Consider the following 20166-nt stretch of genomic DNA (forward strand, 5'->3'; position numbering starts at 1 on the left):
CTAACCCAGCCATTATAGGCACCCAGTGAAACCTCCTCCCACAGTGAATGGACAGTGCCTAACCCAGCCATTATAGGCACTCAGTGAAACCTCCTCCCACAGTGAATGGACAGTGCCTAACCCAGCCATTATAGGCACCCAGTGAAACCTCCTCCCACAGTGAATGGACAGTGCCTAACCCAGCCATTATAGGCACTCAGTGAAACCTCCTCCCATAGTGAATGGACAGTGCCTAACCCAGCCATTAGAGGCCCCCAGTGAAACCTCCTCCCACAGTGAATGGACAGTGCCTAACCCAGCCATTATAGGCACTCAGTGAAACCTCCTCCCATAGTGAATGGACAGTGCCTAACCCAGCCATTAGAGGCACCCAGTGAAACCTCCTCCCACGGTGAATGGACAGTGCCTAACCCAGCCATTAGAGGCACCCAGTGAAACCTCCTCCCACAGTGAATGGACAGTGCCTAACCCAGCCATTAGAGGCCCCCAGTGAAACCTCCTCCCACAGTGAATGGACAGTGCCTAACCCAGCCATTAGAGGCACCCAGTGAAACCTCCTCCCACGGTGAATGGACAGTGCCTAACCCAGCCATTAGAGGCACCCAGTGAAACCTCCTCCCACAGTGAATGGACAGTGCCTAACCCAGCCATTAGAGGCACCCAGTGAAACCTCCTCCCATAGTGAATGGACAGTGCCTAACCCAGCCATTAGAGGCACCCAGTGAAACCTCCTCCCATAGTGAATGGACAGTGCCTAACCCAGCCATTAGAGGCATCCAGTGAAACCTCCTCCCACAGTGAATGGACAGTGCCTAACCCAGCCATTATAGGCACCCAGTGAAACCTCCTCCCACAGTGAATGGACAGTGCCTAACCCAGCCATTATAGGCACCCAGTGAAACCTCCTCCCACAGTGAATGGACAGTGCCTAACCCAGCCATTATAGGCACCCAGTGAAACCTCCTCCCATAGTGAATGGACAGTGCCTAACCCAGCCATTATAGGCACCCAGTGAAACCTCCTCCCACAGTGAATGGACAGTGCCTAACCCAGCCATTATAGGCACCCAGTGAAACCTCCTCCCATAGTGAATGGACAGTGCCTAACCCAGCCATTATAGGCACCCAGTGAAACCTCCTCCCACAGTGAATGGACAGTGCCTAACCCAGCCATTATAGGCACCCAGTGAAACCTCCTCCCACAGTGAATGGACAGTGCCTAACCCAGCCATTAGAGGCACCCAGTGAAACCTCCTCCCACAGTGAATGGACAGTGCCTAACCCAGCCATTAGAGGCACCCAGTGAAACCTCCTCCCACAGTGAATGGACAGTGCCTAACCCAGCTATTATAGGCACCCAGTGAAACCTCCTCCCATAGTGAATGGACAGTGCCTAACCCAGCCATTATAGGCACCCAGTGAAACCTCCTCCCACGGTGAATGGACAGTGCCTAACCCAGCCATTAGAGGCACCCAGTGAAACCTCCTCCCATAGTGAATGGACAGTGCCTAACCCAGCCATTAGAGGCACCCAGTGAAACCTCCTCCCACGGTGAATGGACAGTGCCTAACCCAGCCATTAGAGGCACCCAGTGAAACCTCCTCCCACAGTGAATGGACAGTGCCTAACCCAGCCATTATAGGCACCCAGTGAAACCTCCTCCCATAGTGAATGGACAGTGCCTAACCCAGCCATTATAGGCACCCAGTGAAACCTCCTCCCATAGTGAATGGACAGTGCCTAACCCAGCCATTAGAGGCACCCAGTGAAACCTCCTCCCACAGTGAATGGACAGTGCCTAACCCAGCCATTAGAGGCACCCAGTGAAACCTCCTCCCACAGTGAATGGACAGTGCCTAACCCAGCCATTATAGGCACCCAGTGAAACCTCATCCCATAGTGAATGGACAGTGCCTGACCCAGCCATTATAGGCACCCAGTGAAACCTCCTCCCACAGTGAATGGACAGTGCCTGACCCAGCCATTATAGGCACCCAGTGAAACCTCATCCCACGGTGAATGGACAGTGCCTAACCCAGCCATTATAGGCACCCAGTGAAACCTCCTCCCATAGTGAATGGACAGTGCCTAACCCAGCCATTAGGTGCACCCAGTGAAACCTCCTCCCACAGTGAATGGACAGTGCCTAACCCAGCCATTATAGGCACTCAGTGAAACCTCCTCCCACAGTGAATGGACAGTGCCTAACCCAGCCATTATAGGCACCCAGTGAAACCTCCTCCCACGGTGAATGGACAGTGCCTAACCCAGCCATTATAGGCACTCAGTGAAACCTCCTCCCACGGTGAATGGACAGTGCCTAACCCAGCCATTATAGGCACCCAGTGAAACCTCCTCCCACAGTGAATGGACAGTGCCTAACCCAGCCATTATAGGCACCCAGTGAAACCTCCTCCCACAGTGAATGGACAGTGCCTAACCCAGCCATTAGAGGCACCCAGTGAAACCTCCTCCCACAGTGAATGGACAGTGCCTAACCCAGCCATTAGAGGCACCCAGTGAAACCTCCTCCCACAGTGAATGGACAGTGCCTAACCCAGCCATTAGAGGCACCCAGTGAAACCTCCTCCCACAGTGAATGGACAGTGCCTAACCCAGCCATTATAGGCACCCAGTGAAACCTCCTCCCACAGTGAATGGACAGTGCCTAACCCAGCCATTATAGGCACCCAGTGAAACCTCCTCCCACAGTGAATGGACAGTGCCTAACCCAGCCATTAGAGGCACCCAGTGAAACCTCCTCCCACAGTGAATGGACAGTGCCTAACCCAGCCATTATAGGCACCCAGTGAAACCTCCTCCCACAGTGAATGGACAGTGCCTAACCCAGCCATTATAGGCACCCAGTGAAACCTCCTCCCACAGTCAATGGACAGTGCCTAACCCAGCCATTAGAGGCACCCAGTGAAACCTCCTCCCATAGTGAATGGACAGTGCCTAACCCAGCCATTATAGGCACCCAGTGAAACCTCCTCCCACAGTGAATGGACAGTGCCTAACCCAGCCATTAGAGGCACCCAGTGAAACCTCCTCCCACAGTGAATGGACAGTGCCTAACCCAGCCATTAGAGGCCCCCAGTGAAACCTCCTCCCATAGTTAATGGACAGTGCCTAACCCAGCTATTAGAGGCACCCAGTGAAACCTCCTCCCACAGTGAATGGACAGTGCCTAACCCAGCTATTATAGGCACCCAGTGAAACCTCCTCCCATAGTGAATGGACAGTGCCTAACCCAGCCATTAGAGGCCCCCAGTGAAACCTCCTCCCACAGTGAATGGACAGTGCCTAACCCAGCTATTATAGGCACCCAGTGAAACCTCCTCCCATAGTGAATGGACAGTGCCTAACCCAGCCATTATAGGCACCCAGTGAAACCTCCTCCCACAGTGAATGGACAGTGCCTAACCCAGCCATTAGAGGCCCCCAGTGAAACCTCCTCCCACAGTGAATGGACAGTGCCTAACCCAGCCATTAGAGGCACCCAGTGAAACCTCCTCCCACAGTGAATGGACAGTGCCTAACCCAGCCATTATAGGCACCCAGTGAAACCTCCTCCCACAGTGAATGGACAGTGCCTAACCCAGCCATTAGAGGCACCCAGTGAAACCTCCTCCCACAGTGAATGGACAGTGCCTAACCCAGCCATTATAGGCACCCAGTGAAACCTCCTCCCACAGTGAATGGACAGTGCCTAACCCAGCTATTAGAGGCACCCAGTGAAACCTCCTCCCACAGTGAATGGACAGTGCCTAACCCAGCTATTATAGGCACCCAGTGAAACCTCCTCCCACAGTGAATGGACAGTGCCTAACCCAGCCATTATAGGCACCCAGTGAAACCTCCTCCCACAGTGAATGGACAGTGCCTAACCCAGCCATTAGAGGCACCCAGTGAAACCTCCTCCCACAGTGAATGGACAGTGCCTAACCCTGCCATTAGAGGCACCCAGTGAAACCTCCTCCCACAGTGAATGGACAGTGCCTAACCCAGCCATTAGAGGCACCCAGTGAAACCTCCTCCCATAGTGAATGGACAGTGCCTAACCCAGCCATTATAGGCACCCAGTGAAACCTCCTCCCACAGTGAATGGACAGTGCCTAACCCAGCCATTATAGGCACCCAGTGAAACCTCCTCCCACAGTGAATGGACAGTGCCTGACCCAGCCATTATAGGCACCCAGTGAAACCTCCTCCCATAGTGAATGGACAGTGCCTGACCCAGCCATTATAGGCACCCAGTGAAACCTCCTCCCACAGTGAATGGACAGTGCCTAACCCAGCTATTATAGGCACCCAGTGAAACCTCCTCCCACAGTGAATGGACAGTGCCTAACCCAGCCATTAGAGGCCCCCAGTGAAACCTCCTCCCATAGTGAATGGACAGTGCCTAACCCAGCTATTATAGGCCCCCAGTGAAACCTCCTCCCACAGTGAATGGACAGTGCCTAACCCAGCCATTAGAGGCCCCCAGTGAAACCTCCTCCCATAGTGAATGGACAGTGCCTAACCCAGCCATTAGGGGCACTCAGTGAAACCTTTTCCCAGTCTGGTGCTTAATGGAGGAAACTCTACTGTAAAGGGTATTATGGAACCAAGTGACCATATTTAAGCAACCTGAGGATTGGGCAGATCGCTGAATGTTCAGAGCAATTTTGAGTGTGTCTTTTAAGTCCCTCTTGAAGTTATCATCGATTTACTCTGTGCAGCCATACAGTACCTAACCCCAAAAGTCAAGGTACTTTGTTGAGGTGAATTACTCCTGTTCTTTGATCCCTAGGAGAGCTGGTGGTTGCGTACAAGTCCCCAGGATACAACCTGATGTTTCACCTGCTGAATGACTCTCCAATGCTGAGTCTTTGTCTGAGCCTTTTGGAGGAAGGTGTTAAACTGCTGGACACTTCTGCACCATTCCCCGGTAAGCAAAGAAGATTGTACAGTCTGCATGCACAGTGATGAGCTGGGGCATTGATGTATTGTTACAGTGCTTTTTTTTTATTCATTTATGGGATGTGGGTGTCGCTGGCAAGGCTGGCATTTATTGCCCATCCCTAATTGCCCTTGAGAAGGTGGTGGTGAGCCGCCTTCTTGAACCGCTGCAGTCCGTGTGGGGAAGGTGCTCCCACAGTGCTGTTAGGTAGGGAGTTCCAGGAATTTGACCCAATGACGATGAAGGATCGGCGATATACTTCTAAGTCAGGGTGGTGTGCGACTTGGATGGGGAACTTGGAGGTGGTGGTGTTCCCATGCGTATGCTGCCCTTGTCCTTCTAGGTGGAGAGGTCGCAGGTTTGAGAGGTGCTACCAAAGGAGCCTTGGTGAGCTGCTGCAGTGCATCTTGTAGATGGTACACACTGCAGCCATGGTACATTGGTGGTGGAGGGAGTGAATGTTTAAGGTGGTGGTTGGGGTGCCAATCAAGCGGGCTGCTTTGTCCTGGATGGTGTCGAGCTTCTTGAGTGTTGTTGGAGCTGCACTCATCCAGGCAAGTGGAGAGTATTCCATCACACTCCTTACTTGTGCCTTGTAAATGGTGGAAAGGCTTTGGGGAGTCAGGAGGTGAGACACTCACTGCAGAATACCCAGCCTCTGACCTGCTGTTGTTACCACAGTATTTATGTGGCTGGTCCAGTTAAGTTTCTGGTCAATGGTGACCCCAGGATGTTGATGGTGGGGGATTCGGCGATGGTAATGTCATTGAATGTCAAGGGGAGGTGGTTAGACTCTCGCTTGTTGGAGATAGTCATTGCCTGGCACTTCTGTGGTGCGAATGTCACCTGCCACTTAGCAGCCCAAGCCTGAACATTGTCCGGGTCTTGTTGCATGCGGGCATGGACTGCTTCATTATTTGTGGCCCTCCTTGCTCTGATAATCCTCCCAAGCTACGAATATGCCTTCCTGCACACAGTTCCTCCTCCCTTAATCCTTACTCTGTCGAAAAAAGATTCCTCGCATTTTCTCCTGCTCTAAATCATTGTTTCCCAAAAACTCAAAACTATTGAATTCATCTATCTCAGATTTTCCTTTAACCAATGTCTTTGAGGCATTTTTGTCTCCTCATCACTGTTTCCAATTCATTTTGTCATATTTACTCTGTTCAGCTTTGGTCGGCTACGGCTCATCCTTGCAGTTTCTCAATTAAAATAAAACTCTGCAGGAAGTTACAAAATCTGGACATTTCTCTGCCCATCATTTGCTGTGTAATGTGACTTTGTATGTCACACTTCGCTTTTTTAAATATATTTAAAGAACAAAATCACTTGCAGTGTGCAGACATACTCCAGGAACAGAAAAATACTGGAGCCACAATATCTGTGAGCTCTTAATTGATGATCTCAGTCAAAGTTAAGACCTCACACTCCAGCCTGAATAGTAATTAACCTTTGAACTCACCCAGTGGATACGTAACATCAGTTAGAGCCTTAAAGGAACACTTAGCAGAAATATGAAGTGTTCGGTTTTATTTGGTATGACATTCTTGTCCTTACTGAAGAGCAGGTTCTCTGACTAGCTGTGAGCATCGCCACAGTAGGCTTTCACGTGTGGAATGCAGTTTGTGTCTGTCATTTATTGCGTACTGTGTCACATTCCTGTCGCATGTCTTCTGATTTTTGGCTCAGATTATAAAAGCAACAATTCAGAACTCTTAACTATGAACAGTTAAGGAGAATTTGCCAATCCAGTTTTTTTCCCGGTATGTTTGGTCATCATTTTTCCCTCAGTTTGCTGATTGCACACATTAAAAAAAAAATACAGCTTAATAATAGAAACATCTAAAATGTAACAATCTTCATTTAAATAATTCCGCATATCATAAAATTTCACAACTAATGTCTTCCAAGTTTTGGCTAAGGATTGATAGTTCAGCGGCCCTATTTTCTCAACCTAGATCCCCCGAAAATATCTACCTCACCTCGGTTTCGAATATTGAAGAGATTTCAGTGCAGCAGTACCTGATTCCTGTCTACATAGAAACATAGAAGATCGGAGCAGGAGTAGGCCATTCAGCCCCTTGAGCCTGTTCCGCCATTTAATGAGATCATGGCTGATCATCCAAATTCAGTACCCTGTCCCTGCCTTCTCCCCATATCCCTTGATCCCTTTAGCCTTAAGAAATATATCTAACTCCTTCTTGAACATCCACCTCCATTAACATAAAAGGTAGCCTTGCAGTAATACCAGACACAACTGTAGATGGTGTCTCTGACTGCTGTGGCACTTTTAAAACACACACACACAATTTTACTCCTTAGAAAAGTAGTATCCATTTCTTGGGAATGGAAGTCCTGCTGGGCTTTGGAGATTGAGTCGTTCCACAGAAGGCAAGCATAAAAAATGACGGTGAAATGTTTTTAGATGTTTAGGTTAAACTTCATTACAGCACCTTGTACATATTGACAGAAATCCTGCTTCAGTTCAGTCCTGATTGTGGGGTTCTTCATGTATTAGAAAGAGATTTGGAATGTCAGAATAACAATTGCAGTTGTTACTTGTGAGAGAGACATTTTCTGTCCAAAATCATTTTTTGTGGGGTGGGGTAGGGGGGGAATTACTCTACAAGCTGACGTCAAACACAACTGCTTATTTTTTTCTTGTGGAAATTCTGTACCTTACTGTGGGTGTAGGCCAGGGGCCTGAGCCCCTGTACCTTACTGTGGGTGTAGGCCAGGGGCCTGAGCCCCTGTACCTTACTGTGGGTGTAGGCCGGGAGCCTGAGTCCCTGTACCTTGCTGTGGGTGTAGGCCGGGAGCCTGAGTCCCTGTACCTTACTGTGGGTGTAGGACGGGATCCTGATCCCCTGTACCTTACTGTGGGTGTAGGCCAGGGGCCTGAGCCCCTGTACCTTACTGTGGGTGTAGGCCAGGGGCCTGAGCCCCTGTACCTTACTGTGGGTGTAGGCCGGGAGCCTGAGCCCCTGTACCTTACTGTGGGTGTAGGCCGGGAGCCTGAGTCCCTGTACCTTACTGTGGGTGTCGGCCAGGGGCCTGAGCCCCTGTACCTTACTGTGGGTGTAGGCCAGGGGCCTGAGCCCCTGTACCTTACTGTGGGTGTAGGCCGGGAGCCTGAGTCCCTGTACCTTACTGTGGGTGCAGGCTGGGAGCCTGACCCCCTGTACCTTACTGTGGGTGTAGGCCGGGAGCCTGAGCCCCTGTACCTTACTGTGGGTGTAGGCCGGGAGCCTGAGCCCCTGTACCTTACTGTGGGTGTAGGCCGGGAGCCTGATCCCCTGTACCTTACTGTGGGTGTAGGCCGGGATCCTGATCCCCTGTACCTTGCTGTGGGTGTAGGCCGGGAGCCTGATCCCCTGTACCTTACTGTGGGTGTAGGCCGGGAGCCTGAGCCCCTGTACCTTACTGTGGGTGTAGGCCGGGAGCCTGATCCCCTGTACCTTGCTGTGGGTGTAGGCCGGGAGCCTGATCCCCTGCACCTTACTGTGGGTGTGGGCCGGCAGCCTGAGCCCCTGTACCTTACTGTGGGTGTAGGCCGGGAGCCTGATCCCCTGTACCTTACTGTGGGTGTAGGCCGGGAGCCTGAGCCCCTGTACCTTACTGTGGGTGTAGGCCGGGAGCCTGATCCCCTGTACCTTGCTGTGGGTGTAGGCTGGGGTCCTGAGCCTCTACCTTGCTGTGGGTGTAGGCCGGGAGCCTGATCCCCTGTACCTTGCTGTGGGTGTAGGCCGGGGTCCTGAGCCTCTACCTTGCTCTGCGTATAGGCCGGGAGTCTGTCAATCCCTGTACCTTGCTGTGGGTGTAGGCCAGGGGCCTCTCAGCCCCTGTACTGAAACACGATTGAGGTCTGTGCCAATACTGCATGGCGTTCATCTGGTTTTATCAGACATGCACATTATCAAGCATAACTTGGTTTGTCAGCCATGAATTGCAGGAGCTACGGTGTCTTTCAGAATTACTACTGTTCTGGGTTCATGTTCCTGGGCTGTGTGACACCAAGAAATATTGGGAGCTCTTGGATTTGACTTTGACTCCGGTGCGGTTCCATGGCTTTAGATGCTATCAATTATCCACAATTAACTCACCCTTCCAGTCAGAGTTTACATGTAAGTGAGAACCCATGGTTTCAGTGCAGCTGTGTAAGGAGCTAAGTGCCCAGGGCACCTGTACTGAGGGCTGTTATTAAACACAAGCTCTGTTCTACTATTGCCTCAGGTAAAAAGCATTTGGAGAAAGCAGTGGAATACTCCCTGGGTCTTCTGGAGCTGGCCCTGCAGAAGGAGAATCAATTCATGGATTGGCTGAGAGAGAGCCACTCTTCTGTCATCGCCACGCCCCTTGAACAGCTGCTACAGGGCATCAACCCACGCACCAAAAAGGCTGACCATGTGGTCAACATTGCTCGGTAAACTTTTGTGTTTGTGTGTTGTGTGGTGTGTGTATTAATCCATTTGAAGCACTGTTAATGTTCGACACTGACTGACTTATCAAGTGTTCTGTTTTATTTATTTTTCAAAATATGTTTGAAGTATTAATTATTTTCAAGTGATTGTCCACAAACACCTCACAGATAATGAATTGTGTGAAGTGTTTCTGCGACATTTCAGTGTGATAATAAGATGGTATATAAATGCAACTGTTACGTACAGGGCTCTGTTTCTAACCCCTATATGCTGTCGAGGAGTAAGTAGTCGGCTGGCACTCCAGAGTAAACCTTTCATGTTAGCAGCCCCTGCGTTATATCAGGGAATGTTTTCTTTTAAGTTGCTACACAGGATTGTGAGTCAGTCCTCCTTAACAGAGAGACCATTTCATAGAAATATGGAATGATACAGCTCAGAAGGAGGCCATTTGGCCCATCGTGCCTGTGCCGGCTCTTTGAAAGACCTGTCCAATTGGCCCCACTCCCCTGACCTTTCCCCAAAGAACTGCAAGTATTTATCTAATTCCCTTTTGAAAGTTACTAATGAATCGACTTCCACTGCCCTTTCAAGCAATGCATTCCAGATCATCGTAACTCGTAGCGTGAAAAAAATTCTCATGTCGCCTCTGGTTCTTTTGCCAGTTACCTTAAATCTATGTCCTCTGGTTACAGACCCTTCTGCCACGACAAGCAGTTTTTCCTTCCTTACTCTTCAAAATCTTGAAGGGTTTTGATACACCTCTATTCAATCTCCCGTTAAACTTCTCTGCTCTAAAGAGAACAACCCCAGTTTCTCCAGTCTCTTCACATAACAGAAATCTTTCATCCCTGGTACCATTCCAGTAAATCTCTGCACTCTCTCCAAGGCAATGACCTCCTTCCTAAGTGGTGCCCACATTTGGACAAAATACTCCAGCTGTGACCTCACCAGAGATTTTAAAGATTTAACATCACTTCCTTGTTTTTGTATTCTTTGCCTCTGTTGCAGCCCAGGATCCCGCCTGCCTTTTTAACAACCTTCTCAACTTGTCCTGCCACCTTCGAAGCCTTGTGTACGTACACCCCGAGGTGTCTCTCTTCCTGCACCCACTTCAAAATTGTACCATTTTGTTTATATTGTCTCTCCTCATTCCTCCTACCAAAATGAATCACTTCACACTTATCTGCTTTAAATTTCATCTGCCCTGTGTCTGCTCATTTCACCAGTCTGTCTATATCCTCCTGAAGTCTGTCACTGTCTTCCTCACTGTTCACTACATTTCCAAGTTTCATGTCATCTGCAGATGTTGAAATTATGCCCGGCATACCCAAGTCCAGGCCATTAATAGATATCAAAAAGTGCAGTGGTCCTTACACCAACCCCTGGGGAACACCACTGCATACTCCCCCCCCAGTCTGAAAAACAACCGTTCACTGCTCTCTGCTTTCTGTCCCTTTGCCAATTACCCTGCTTTCTGTCCTGAGCCAATTCCGTATCCACACAGTCACTACCCCTTTACCACTACCCATGTGCTTCTATTTTGCTAACAAGTTTATCATTTGGTACTTTATCAAACACTCACGCCAAACTCCTGTCTTCACTCTGTTTAGCAACTCTGTTAAGCGATTCACCCAGCTCTGGGCTCAATCTCTGTTCCGAGCCTGGTATTGCCTCGATAACCTGAAGGTCTGATGCCGTGTCTGTGCCACACTACCTGAGAGTGTTTGATAATGTCACTGAGCACACAACCATTCTGTTTGCCTAATGTAGTTGTTCTTCAGTTTAATGGGTCAAACACTCAAAAGTCTGAAACATCATTTGTAGAAGCAGCTGGGCACCACATTTAGACATTAGTGATTTGTTTTGGGATCTTAAGATGTCTGGGCATTGAATTCCAGGGCTTTTATTTTGTTAAATGTTGGGTCAAAGATTCTTGTATCTCCTCAACTGCTCCTCCTGTTCCACAGCTACCTGTGCCATGGAAACACCAACCCAGACCTGGCTTTTGAAAGTGCCAAGATTCTTTTCTACATCTCGCGCTATCCAAACATCCAGGTGAAGCTGGTGGGAGACTTCACTCAGGACCAGGTGAGGTGCACAACTGTGTGACTGCGATGATCTGTTTCAAAACCCGAGCCACTTACAGCCGGGAAACTTCACATTAGTTCACTCGTTGCCCATGGCTGTGAATTGCCCTCTACCTGAAAGCTGTGTCTCTGGTAAACTGCGGTTTTGGAGAGGCTGTGTGGTACAGTGAGTTAAACAATAAGCTCTTCGCACCTAGACTTCAGTTAAATTCAGGCTGATGGGATCATTGTTTCCTTTGTCTATTATCTGTAGGGTTACTACAGTCTAATTCCTAGTAGAAAATCGGTTTTAATGTGGCACTAATGTTCCTCAAATTGCCAACTTCCTCAAATTGCCAACTTCGCTTCAGCAAAGACACAGGATGGCAAGTACGGAAAGATGTTGCACTGGTTCAGTAGTTGGCACACTTCTGAAGATGAGGCTGGGTTACATAAAGCACTGTAGAGGGATCTTTACTCTGTATCTAACCCGTGCTGTTCCTGCCCTGGGAGTGATTGATGGGACAGTGTAGAGGGAGATTTATTCTGCATCTAACGAATGCTGTACCTGCCCTGCGAGTGTTTGATGGGACAGTGTAGAAACATAGAAACATAGAAGATAGGAGCAGGAGTAGGCCATTCGGCCCCTCGAGCCTGCTCCGCCATTCAATGAGATCATGGCTGATCATCCAAATTCAGTACCCTGTCCCTGCCTTCTCCCCATATCCCTTGATCCCTTTAGCCTTAAGAAATATATCCAACTCTTTCTTGAATATACTTAATGAATAGGCCTCCACCGCCCTCTGTGGCAGAGAATTCCACAGGTTCACCACTCTCTGGGTGAAGAAATTCCTCCTCATCTCAGTCCTAAATGGCTTACCCCTTATCCTTAGACTATGACCCCTGGTTCTGGACTCCCCGCCATCAGAAACATCCTTCCTGCATCTAGTCTGTCCAGGCCTGACAGAATTTTATAGGTTTCGATGAGATCCCCTCTCAATCTTCTAAACTCCAGTGAGTATAAGCCCAATCGACACAATCTCTCCTCATACGTCATTCCTGCCATCCCAGGTATCAGCCTGGTGAATCTTCGCTGCACTCCTTCCATGGCAAGAACGTCCTTCCTCAGGTAAGGTGACCAAAACTGCACACAATACATAAGAACATAAGAAATAGGAGCAGGAGTAGGCCAATCGGCCCCTCGAGCCTGCTCCGCCATTCAATAAGATCATGGCTGATCTGATCCTAACCGCCAATCCACTATCACAGAACCATCTCCTGCATCTAACAGAATTAGACACACGAAATAGGAGAAGGATCAGGCTACACGGCCCCTGGGCCCGCTCCGCTACCCACAGGGCCATGACCGATCCGAACCTAGACTCATGTCCAAATTCCTGCCCGCTCCCCGTAACCCTTAATTCCCTTTACTTCTAGGAAACTGTCTATTTCTGTTGTAAATTTATGTAATGATGTAGCTTCTACAGTTTTTTGGGGCAGCATATTCCATGGACCTACCACCCTCTGAGTGAAGTAGTTCCTCCTCATCTCAGTTTTGAAAGAGCAGCCCCTTATTTTAAGACTATGCCCCCTACTTCTAGTTTCACCCATCATCGGGAACATCATCCTTGCATCCACCCGATCCAACCCCTTCACAATCTTATATGTTTGAATAAGATCGCCTCTCATTCTTCTGAACTCCAATGAGTAGAGTCCCAATCTACTCAACCTCTCCTCATATGTCCATCCCCTCATCCCCGGGATTAACCGAGTGAACCTTCTTTGTACTGACTCGAGAGCAAGTATGTCCCTTCTTAAGTATGGACACCAAAACTGTACGCAGTATTCCAGGTGCGGTCTCAGCAATACCTTGTACAACTGAAGCAATACCTCCCTATTTTTATCTTCTATCCCCCTAGCAATGAAAGCCAACATTCCATTGGCCTTCTTAATCACTTGCTGCACCTGCATACTAACCTTTTGAGTTTCGTGCACCAGGACCCCCAGATCCCTTTGTACTTCAGTACTTTCCAGTTTCTTGCCATTAAGATAATAACTTGCTCTACGATTTTTCCTGCCAAAGTGCATAACCTCACACTTTCCAGTATTGTATTCCATCTGCCAAATCTCTGCCCACTTACTCAAGGTGTGGTCTCACCAAGGTCCTGTACAACTGCAGCAAGACATCCTTGTTCTTGTACTCGAACCCTCTTGCTACGAAGGCCAACATACCATTTCCCTTCTTAACCGCCTGCTGCACCTGCATGCTTACCTTCAGCGACTGGTGCACAAGAACACTCAGGTCTCTTTGCACTTCCCCTTCTCCCAATCTATTGCCATTCAAATAATTTGCCTTCCTGTTTTTGCCACCAAAGTGGATAACCTCACATTTATCCACATTATAGTGCATTTGCCATGTTTCTGCCCAATCACCCAACCTGTCCAAATCGTACTGGAGTTTCACGACATCCTCCTCACAGCATACCTGTGGTAAACCACTGTTATTGTTGTTCACCGTTGTTGTTGTTGTTGCACACTGTTGTACCTATGCATGCCTCAGCATGTCTCTGCTGGCTCCGCCCCTGGCTCCACCCACAGGCCCAAGTATAAAGGTGACTGCTCTGCAGCCCCCTGCCTTCTTGGAACCCAGTCAACCACGAGAGGCATGCTCTGTTCTTTGCTAATAAAAGCCTTTAGTTACTCTCCTAACTCTCCGTCTTTTATGAGTAATTGATAGCGCATCAATTTTATTAGCAAAAACAAAATGTCGACAACAAACGCTGAGCAGCAGGAGCTGCTGCGAACCCTCAGACCAACATGCCTGGACCTAGACCCCCAAGAAGCGGGTTCGGCTACCAAATTCGAGCATTGGCTGCGTTGCTTCGAGGCCTACCTGCAAGCCTCAACTGTGACCCTGGACGAAAACAAGCTGGAAATCCTGGCCTCAAAGGTGAGCCACCAAGTTTATACAATAATCCAGGACGCGACGACCTACGCGGCGGCTATCGATCTGCTAAAAGGGCAATACGCACGCCCGGTAAATACGGTCTATGCCAGGCACCTCTTAAGATCCCGCAGACAGCAGCCCGGGGAATCGGTGGAGGCCTTCCTACGGGCACTACGGATACTCGGCCGAGACTGCGATTGCAAAGAAGTATCAGCCGCAGCACACACGGAGGGACTGATCTGAGATGCTTTCGTTGCGGGTCTAAGGTCCGACTACTCCTGGCAGAGACTGTTGGAAAAGGGAGAAATGGACCTGAGAAAGGCAGTGTCTCTCGCTCGACGCGGCCCACAGGAATATGGACGCCTTCTCCCCTAACCGCTCCGCAACGTGGACGCCACAACCTTGGGTCATGGGACCGCCACCTTCAACTGCTGCTGCGATGTCCAAGGCACAGAAATTTTATTTTTGTGGCCAGGCAAAACACCCCAGAGCACACTGCCCGGCGAGAAACGCTACCTGCTCCGGCTGCGGGAAGAAAGGACACTGTCAGCGCCTGCAAAGGTAAAACCGCTAACGCCAGCAGCGCCGCGTGCGAACCCTGGGGGCAGCCATCTTGTCCGCCATCTTGTGCTCCCCCAGCCGCGTGGGGATCGGGATCATGGGCTCCGCCATCTTGGACGTCTCCAACTTCAACCACGGGGGACCCGGACTCAACCACCGCCCCATCTGACGACCACATCGACCCGCTCGACCATACGCTGGCCTCCGTGACACTGGACCAATCTCTCCCTCATCAACTGTCCAGGTCCATGATGGACATTACGGTAAACGGCCGCACCACTACCTGCCTTTTTGACAGCGGGAGCACGGAGAGCTTTATCCACCCCGACACAGTGCGCAGTTACTCTCTCCCGGTCCTGCCGACGCGCCATCGGATCTCTTTGGCTTCCAAAGCCCAGTCAGCGGACGTCGTTGGCTACTGTGTAGTGACCCTTTCAGTACGGGGCAGAGAATACAAAAATTTTAAACTTCTGGTCATGCCACATCTCTGCGCTGCCGTTCTACTGGGGTTGGATTTTCAGTGCCACCTTGAGTGTCACATTAGCGTACGGCGGACCCCTCCCCCCACTCTCAGTCTGCAGCCAGCAGCTTTTAAATCGCCCGCCACGCACCATTTGCAGCCTCTCCACCCTTAAAGTCCCCCTCCCCCCCCCCCCCCCCCCCCCTTGTTCGCTAACCTCACCCGCGACTGTAAGCCCATCGCTACCAAAAGCAGGCGTTACAGTGCCGGGGATAGGAGCTTCATTAAATCCGAGGTAGCGAGACTCCTGAAGGAAGGGATTATTGAAAGTAGCACCAGCCCATGGCGAGCACAAGTGGTGGTAGTGAAGACTGGCGAAAAACAGCGCCTGGTTATTGACTACAGCCAGACGATCAATCGCTACACCCAGCTAGATGCATACCCACTCCCCCGCATATCTGACATGGTCAATCAGATAGCACAATACCGGGTGTTCTCGACGATTGATCTGAAGTCGGCATACCACCAGCTCCCCATCAGGGCTGAGGACCGCCAGTACACAGCTTTTGAAGCTGACGGTCGTCTCTACCACTTCCTCCGAGTCCCCTTCGGCGTCACCAACGGCGTTTCAGTCTTCCAACGGGAGATGGACCGGATGGTTGACCAGAACGTGCTCCAGGCCACTTTCCCCTATCTAGACAACGTCACCATCTGCGGCCACGACCAGCAGGACCACGATGTTAATCTAGAGAAATTCCTCCGTACGGCCCAACGGCTGAACCTAACATACAACAAGGACAAGTGTATGTTTCGTACCATGCGCCTTGCCATTCTTGGCTGTGTAGTGGAGAACGGAGTCATCGGCCCCGACCCCGACAGGATGCGCCCCCTTATGGAGCTCCCCCTCCCCCACTGCCAAAAAGCACTGAAGAGATGCCTAGGGTTTTTCTCGTACTATGCTCAGTGGGTGCCCAACTATGCGGACAAAGCCAGACCCCTCATCAAGTCCACCTCCTTCCCCCTGACAGCAGAGGCCTGTGCAGCCTTCACTCTCATAAAAAGAGATATTGCAAGGGCCACGATGCACGCAGTGGATGAGTCCATCACTTTCCAAGTGGAGAGCGGCGCATCCGACTTTGCCCTAGCTGCAACCCTTAACCAGGCGGGGAGACCCGTGGCCTTTTTCTCAAGGACCCTCCAGGGCCCCAAGATTCGACACTCCTCTGTCGAAAAGGAGGCCCAGGCCATTGTGGAAGCTGTGCGACATTGGAGGCATTACCTGGCCGGAAAACGATTTACCCTGCTCACTGACCAGCGTTCAGTAGCTTTTATGTTTAATAATAAGCAGAGGGGCAAAATCAAGAATGACAAGATCTTGAGGTGGAGAATCGAACTCTCCACCTACAATTACGATATCTTGTACCGGCCCGGGAAACTCAATGAGCCCCCAGATGCCCTATCACGTGGTACATGCGCCAACGCGCAGGTTGATAGACTGAAGACCCTCCACAATGACCTCTGCCACCCGGGGGTCACCAGGTTTTTTCACTTCAGCAAATCCCGTAACCTGCCCTACTCCATCGAGGAGGTCAGGACCATGACCAGGAACTGCCAAATCTGTGCCGAGTGCAAACCGCATTTTTATAGGCCAGACAGAGCAAGCCTGATCAAAGCCACGCGCCCCTTTGAACGGCTGAGCGTCGATTTTAAAGGGCCCCTCCCCTCCTCCGACCGCAATGTGTACTTCCTCAACATAATTGACGAGTACTCCCGTTTCCCGTTTGCCATCCCTTGCTCAGACATGACCAGTACCACGGTCATTAAATGCCTGAATGACCTCTTCGCCTTGTTCGGTTTCCCGAGCTATATCCATAGCGACAGGGGCTCATCCTTTATGAGCGACGAACTTCGGCAGTACCTGCTCGCGAGAGGTATTGCTACAAGCAGGACCACCAGCTACAACCCCCGGGGGAATGGCCAGGTGCAAAGGGAGAATGCGACGGTCTGGAAGGCAGTCCTTTTAAACTTGAAATCTAAGGGCCTTCCGACCTCTCGCTGGCAGGAGGTCCTCCCTGCGGCGCTCCATTCCATTCGGTCACTGCTCTGTACAGCCACCAATGCTACCCCTCACGAGAGAATGTTCTCCTTCCCCAGGAAGTCCACATCGGGGATCTCGCTACCGACATGGCTGACTTCTCCAGGACCCGTCCTACTGCAGAAGCACGTGAGGTCCCATAAGACGGACCCCCTGGTCGAGAGGGTGAGCCTCCTCCATGCCAACCCTCAGTATGCTTACGTGGTGTACCCGGACGGGCGGGAGGACACAGTCTCCATACGAGACCTCGCACCTTCGGGTGCTCCCGAAACACCTCCCTCGCCACCCACCACTACCCACGCCTACCCCCAGTACGCTTACGTAGCGTACCCGGACGGGCGGGAGGACACAGCCTCCACACAAGATCTCGCACCTTCGGGTGCCCCTGAAACACTACCATTGCCATCCACCACTACCCACAACCCAACCCCGCTAGACGGCATGCCGCAGCCCCAGGACCCGTCATTGACCACCCAACCACTCAATGAGACGCCAGACTCAACGTTGGATGCTGCACCATCACCGCCGCCACCACGACGATCAGGACGGCATACAAGGCCACCTGATAGACTTACTTACACGAACCTTCAGTACACTTCACCCCGCCGGACTCAATTTTAAACAAGGGGTGAATGTGGTAAACCACTGTTATTGTTGTTCACCGTTGTTGTTGTTGCACACTGTTGTACCTATGCATGCCTCAGCATGTCTCTGCTGGCTCCGCCCCTGGCTCCACCCACAGGCCCAAGTATAAAGGTGACTGCTATGCAGCCCCCTGCCTTCTTGGAACCCAGTCAACCACGAGAGGCATGCTCTGTTCTTCGCTAATAAAAGCCTTTAGTTACTCTCCTAACTCTCCGTCTTTTATGAGTAATTGATAGCGCATCAATACCCTCCCACCCAGCTTTGTGTCGTCTGCAAATTTGGAGATATTACATCCAATTCCCTCGTCCAGATCATTAATATATATTGTGAACAGCTGGGGTCCTAGGACGGATCCTTGCGGAACCCCACTAGTCACTGCCTGCCACTCGGAAAATGACCCGTTTATTCCAACTCTTTGCTTTCTGTCCGCCAACCAGTTCTCTATCCAAGTCAATACCTTGCCCCCAATCCCATGTGCCTTAATTTTGCATGCTAATCTCTTATGCGGGACCTTATCGAAAGCCTTCTGAAAGTTCAAATACACCACATCCACTGGTTCTCCCTTATCTATTTTACCAGTTACATCCTCAAAAAATTCCAGTAGATTAGTCAAGCATGATTTACCTTTTGTAAATCCATGTTGACTTTGTCCGATCCAGTCACTGCTTTCCAAGTGCTCTGCTATTACATCTTTTATGATGGACTCTAGCATTTTCCCCACTACCGATGTCAAGCTTACCGGTCTATAATTCCCCGCCTTTTCTCTACCACCTTTTTTGAATAGTGGGGTAACATTAGCTACCCGCCAATCCATGGGTACCGTTCCAGAGTCTATGGAGTTCTGGAAGATGACCAGCAATGCATCTACTATTTCTAGGGCCACTTCCTTAAGTACCCTGGGATGTAGATTATCAGGCCCTGGGGATTTATCGGCCTTCAGTCCCATCAATTTTCCTAACACCATTTCCCTACAAATACTGATTTCTTTCAGTTCCACCCTTTCATCAGACCCTATGTTCCCTGGCATCTCTGGGAGGTTATTTGTGTCCTCCTTTGTGAAGAGAGAACCAAAATATGTATTTTCCCTTTCTTAATTAATCCCTTTGTCCTCCTTTGTTGAATCCTAAACTGCTCCCAATCCTCAGGATTATTGCTTTTTCTGGCCAATTTATATGCCCTCTCCTTGGATCTTATGCTATCCCTAATTTCCCTTGTTAGCCACGGTTGGGTCACCTTTTTTGTTTTATTTTTATGCTAAACTGGGATGAACAACTTCTGTAGTTCATCCATTCGGTCTTTGAATGTTTGCCATTGCCTATCCACCGTCAACCCTTTGAGTGCCATTCCCCAATCAATCCTACCCAACTCGCTCCTCAGACCATCGTAGTTTCCTTTATTTAAATTGAGGACCCTAGCCTCCGAGTCAACTACTTAATTCTCCATCTTAATGAAGAATTCGATCATATTATGATCGCTCCGACCCAAGGGGCCTCATACAACAAGATTGCTAATTAATCCTTTCTCGTTACATAATACCCAGTCTAAGATGGCCTGATCTCTGGTTGGTTCCTCGACATATTGGTCCAGGAAACCATCCCGTAAACACTCCAGGAATTCCTCCTCCACAGTATTGTTACGAATTTGCTTGGCCCAATCTATATGTAGATTAAAGTCACCCATGATGACTGCTGTGCCCTTATTGCACGCTTCTTTAATTTCCCTTTTAATGCCATCCCCAACCTCCGCCTTACTGTTTGGCGGTCTATAAACCACTCGCACTAACGTTTTTTTTCCCCTTCGTATTTCTCAGTTCTACCCATACAGATTCCACCTCATCAGAGCTAATATCCTTCATTACAATTGTGTTAATCCCTTCTTTAACCAGTAATGCTACCCCACCTCCCTTTCCTTTTTGCCTATCTTTCCTGAATATCGAATACCCCTGGATGTTGAGTTCCCAGTCCTGGCCTTCCTTGAGCCACGTTTCCGTAATCCCAACCAAATCGTATTTGTTTACTTCTAT

The 20166-nt window shown here is 50.0% G+C and overlaps 1 protein-coding gene across 1 annotated transcript in view; it reads left to right on the forward strand.

The window, feature by feature from the left end:
- nup205 (nucleoporin 205) overlaps positions 1-20166 on the forward strand; it is a 141274-nt gene that overhangs the window by 59141 nt on the left and 61967 nt on the right. Inside the window, exons 17-19 of the mRNA XM_086008589.1 lie at positions 4799-4936; positions 9182-9371; positions 11337-11457. Coding sequence (XP_085864715.1) covers positions 4799-4936; positions 9182-9371; positions 11337-11457 — 449 coding nt within the window. The remainder of the gene's footprint in view (positions 1-4798; positions 4937-9181; positions 9372-11336; positions 11458-20166) is intronic.

This window comes from Somniosus microcephalus, chromosome 16, assembly GCF_052327205.1.
Source record: "Somniosus microcephalus isolate GS21.2 chromosome 16, FLI_Smic_1.0, whole genome shotgun sequence".
NCBI lineage: Eukaryota > Metazoa > Chordata > Chondrichthyes > Squaliformes > Somniosidae > Somniosus > Somniosus microcephalus.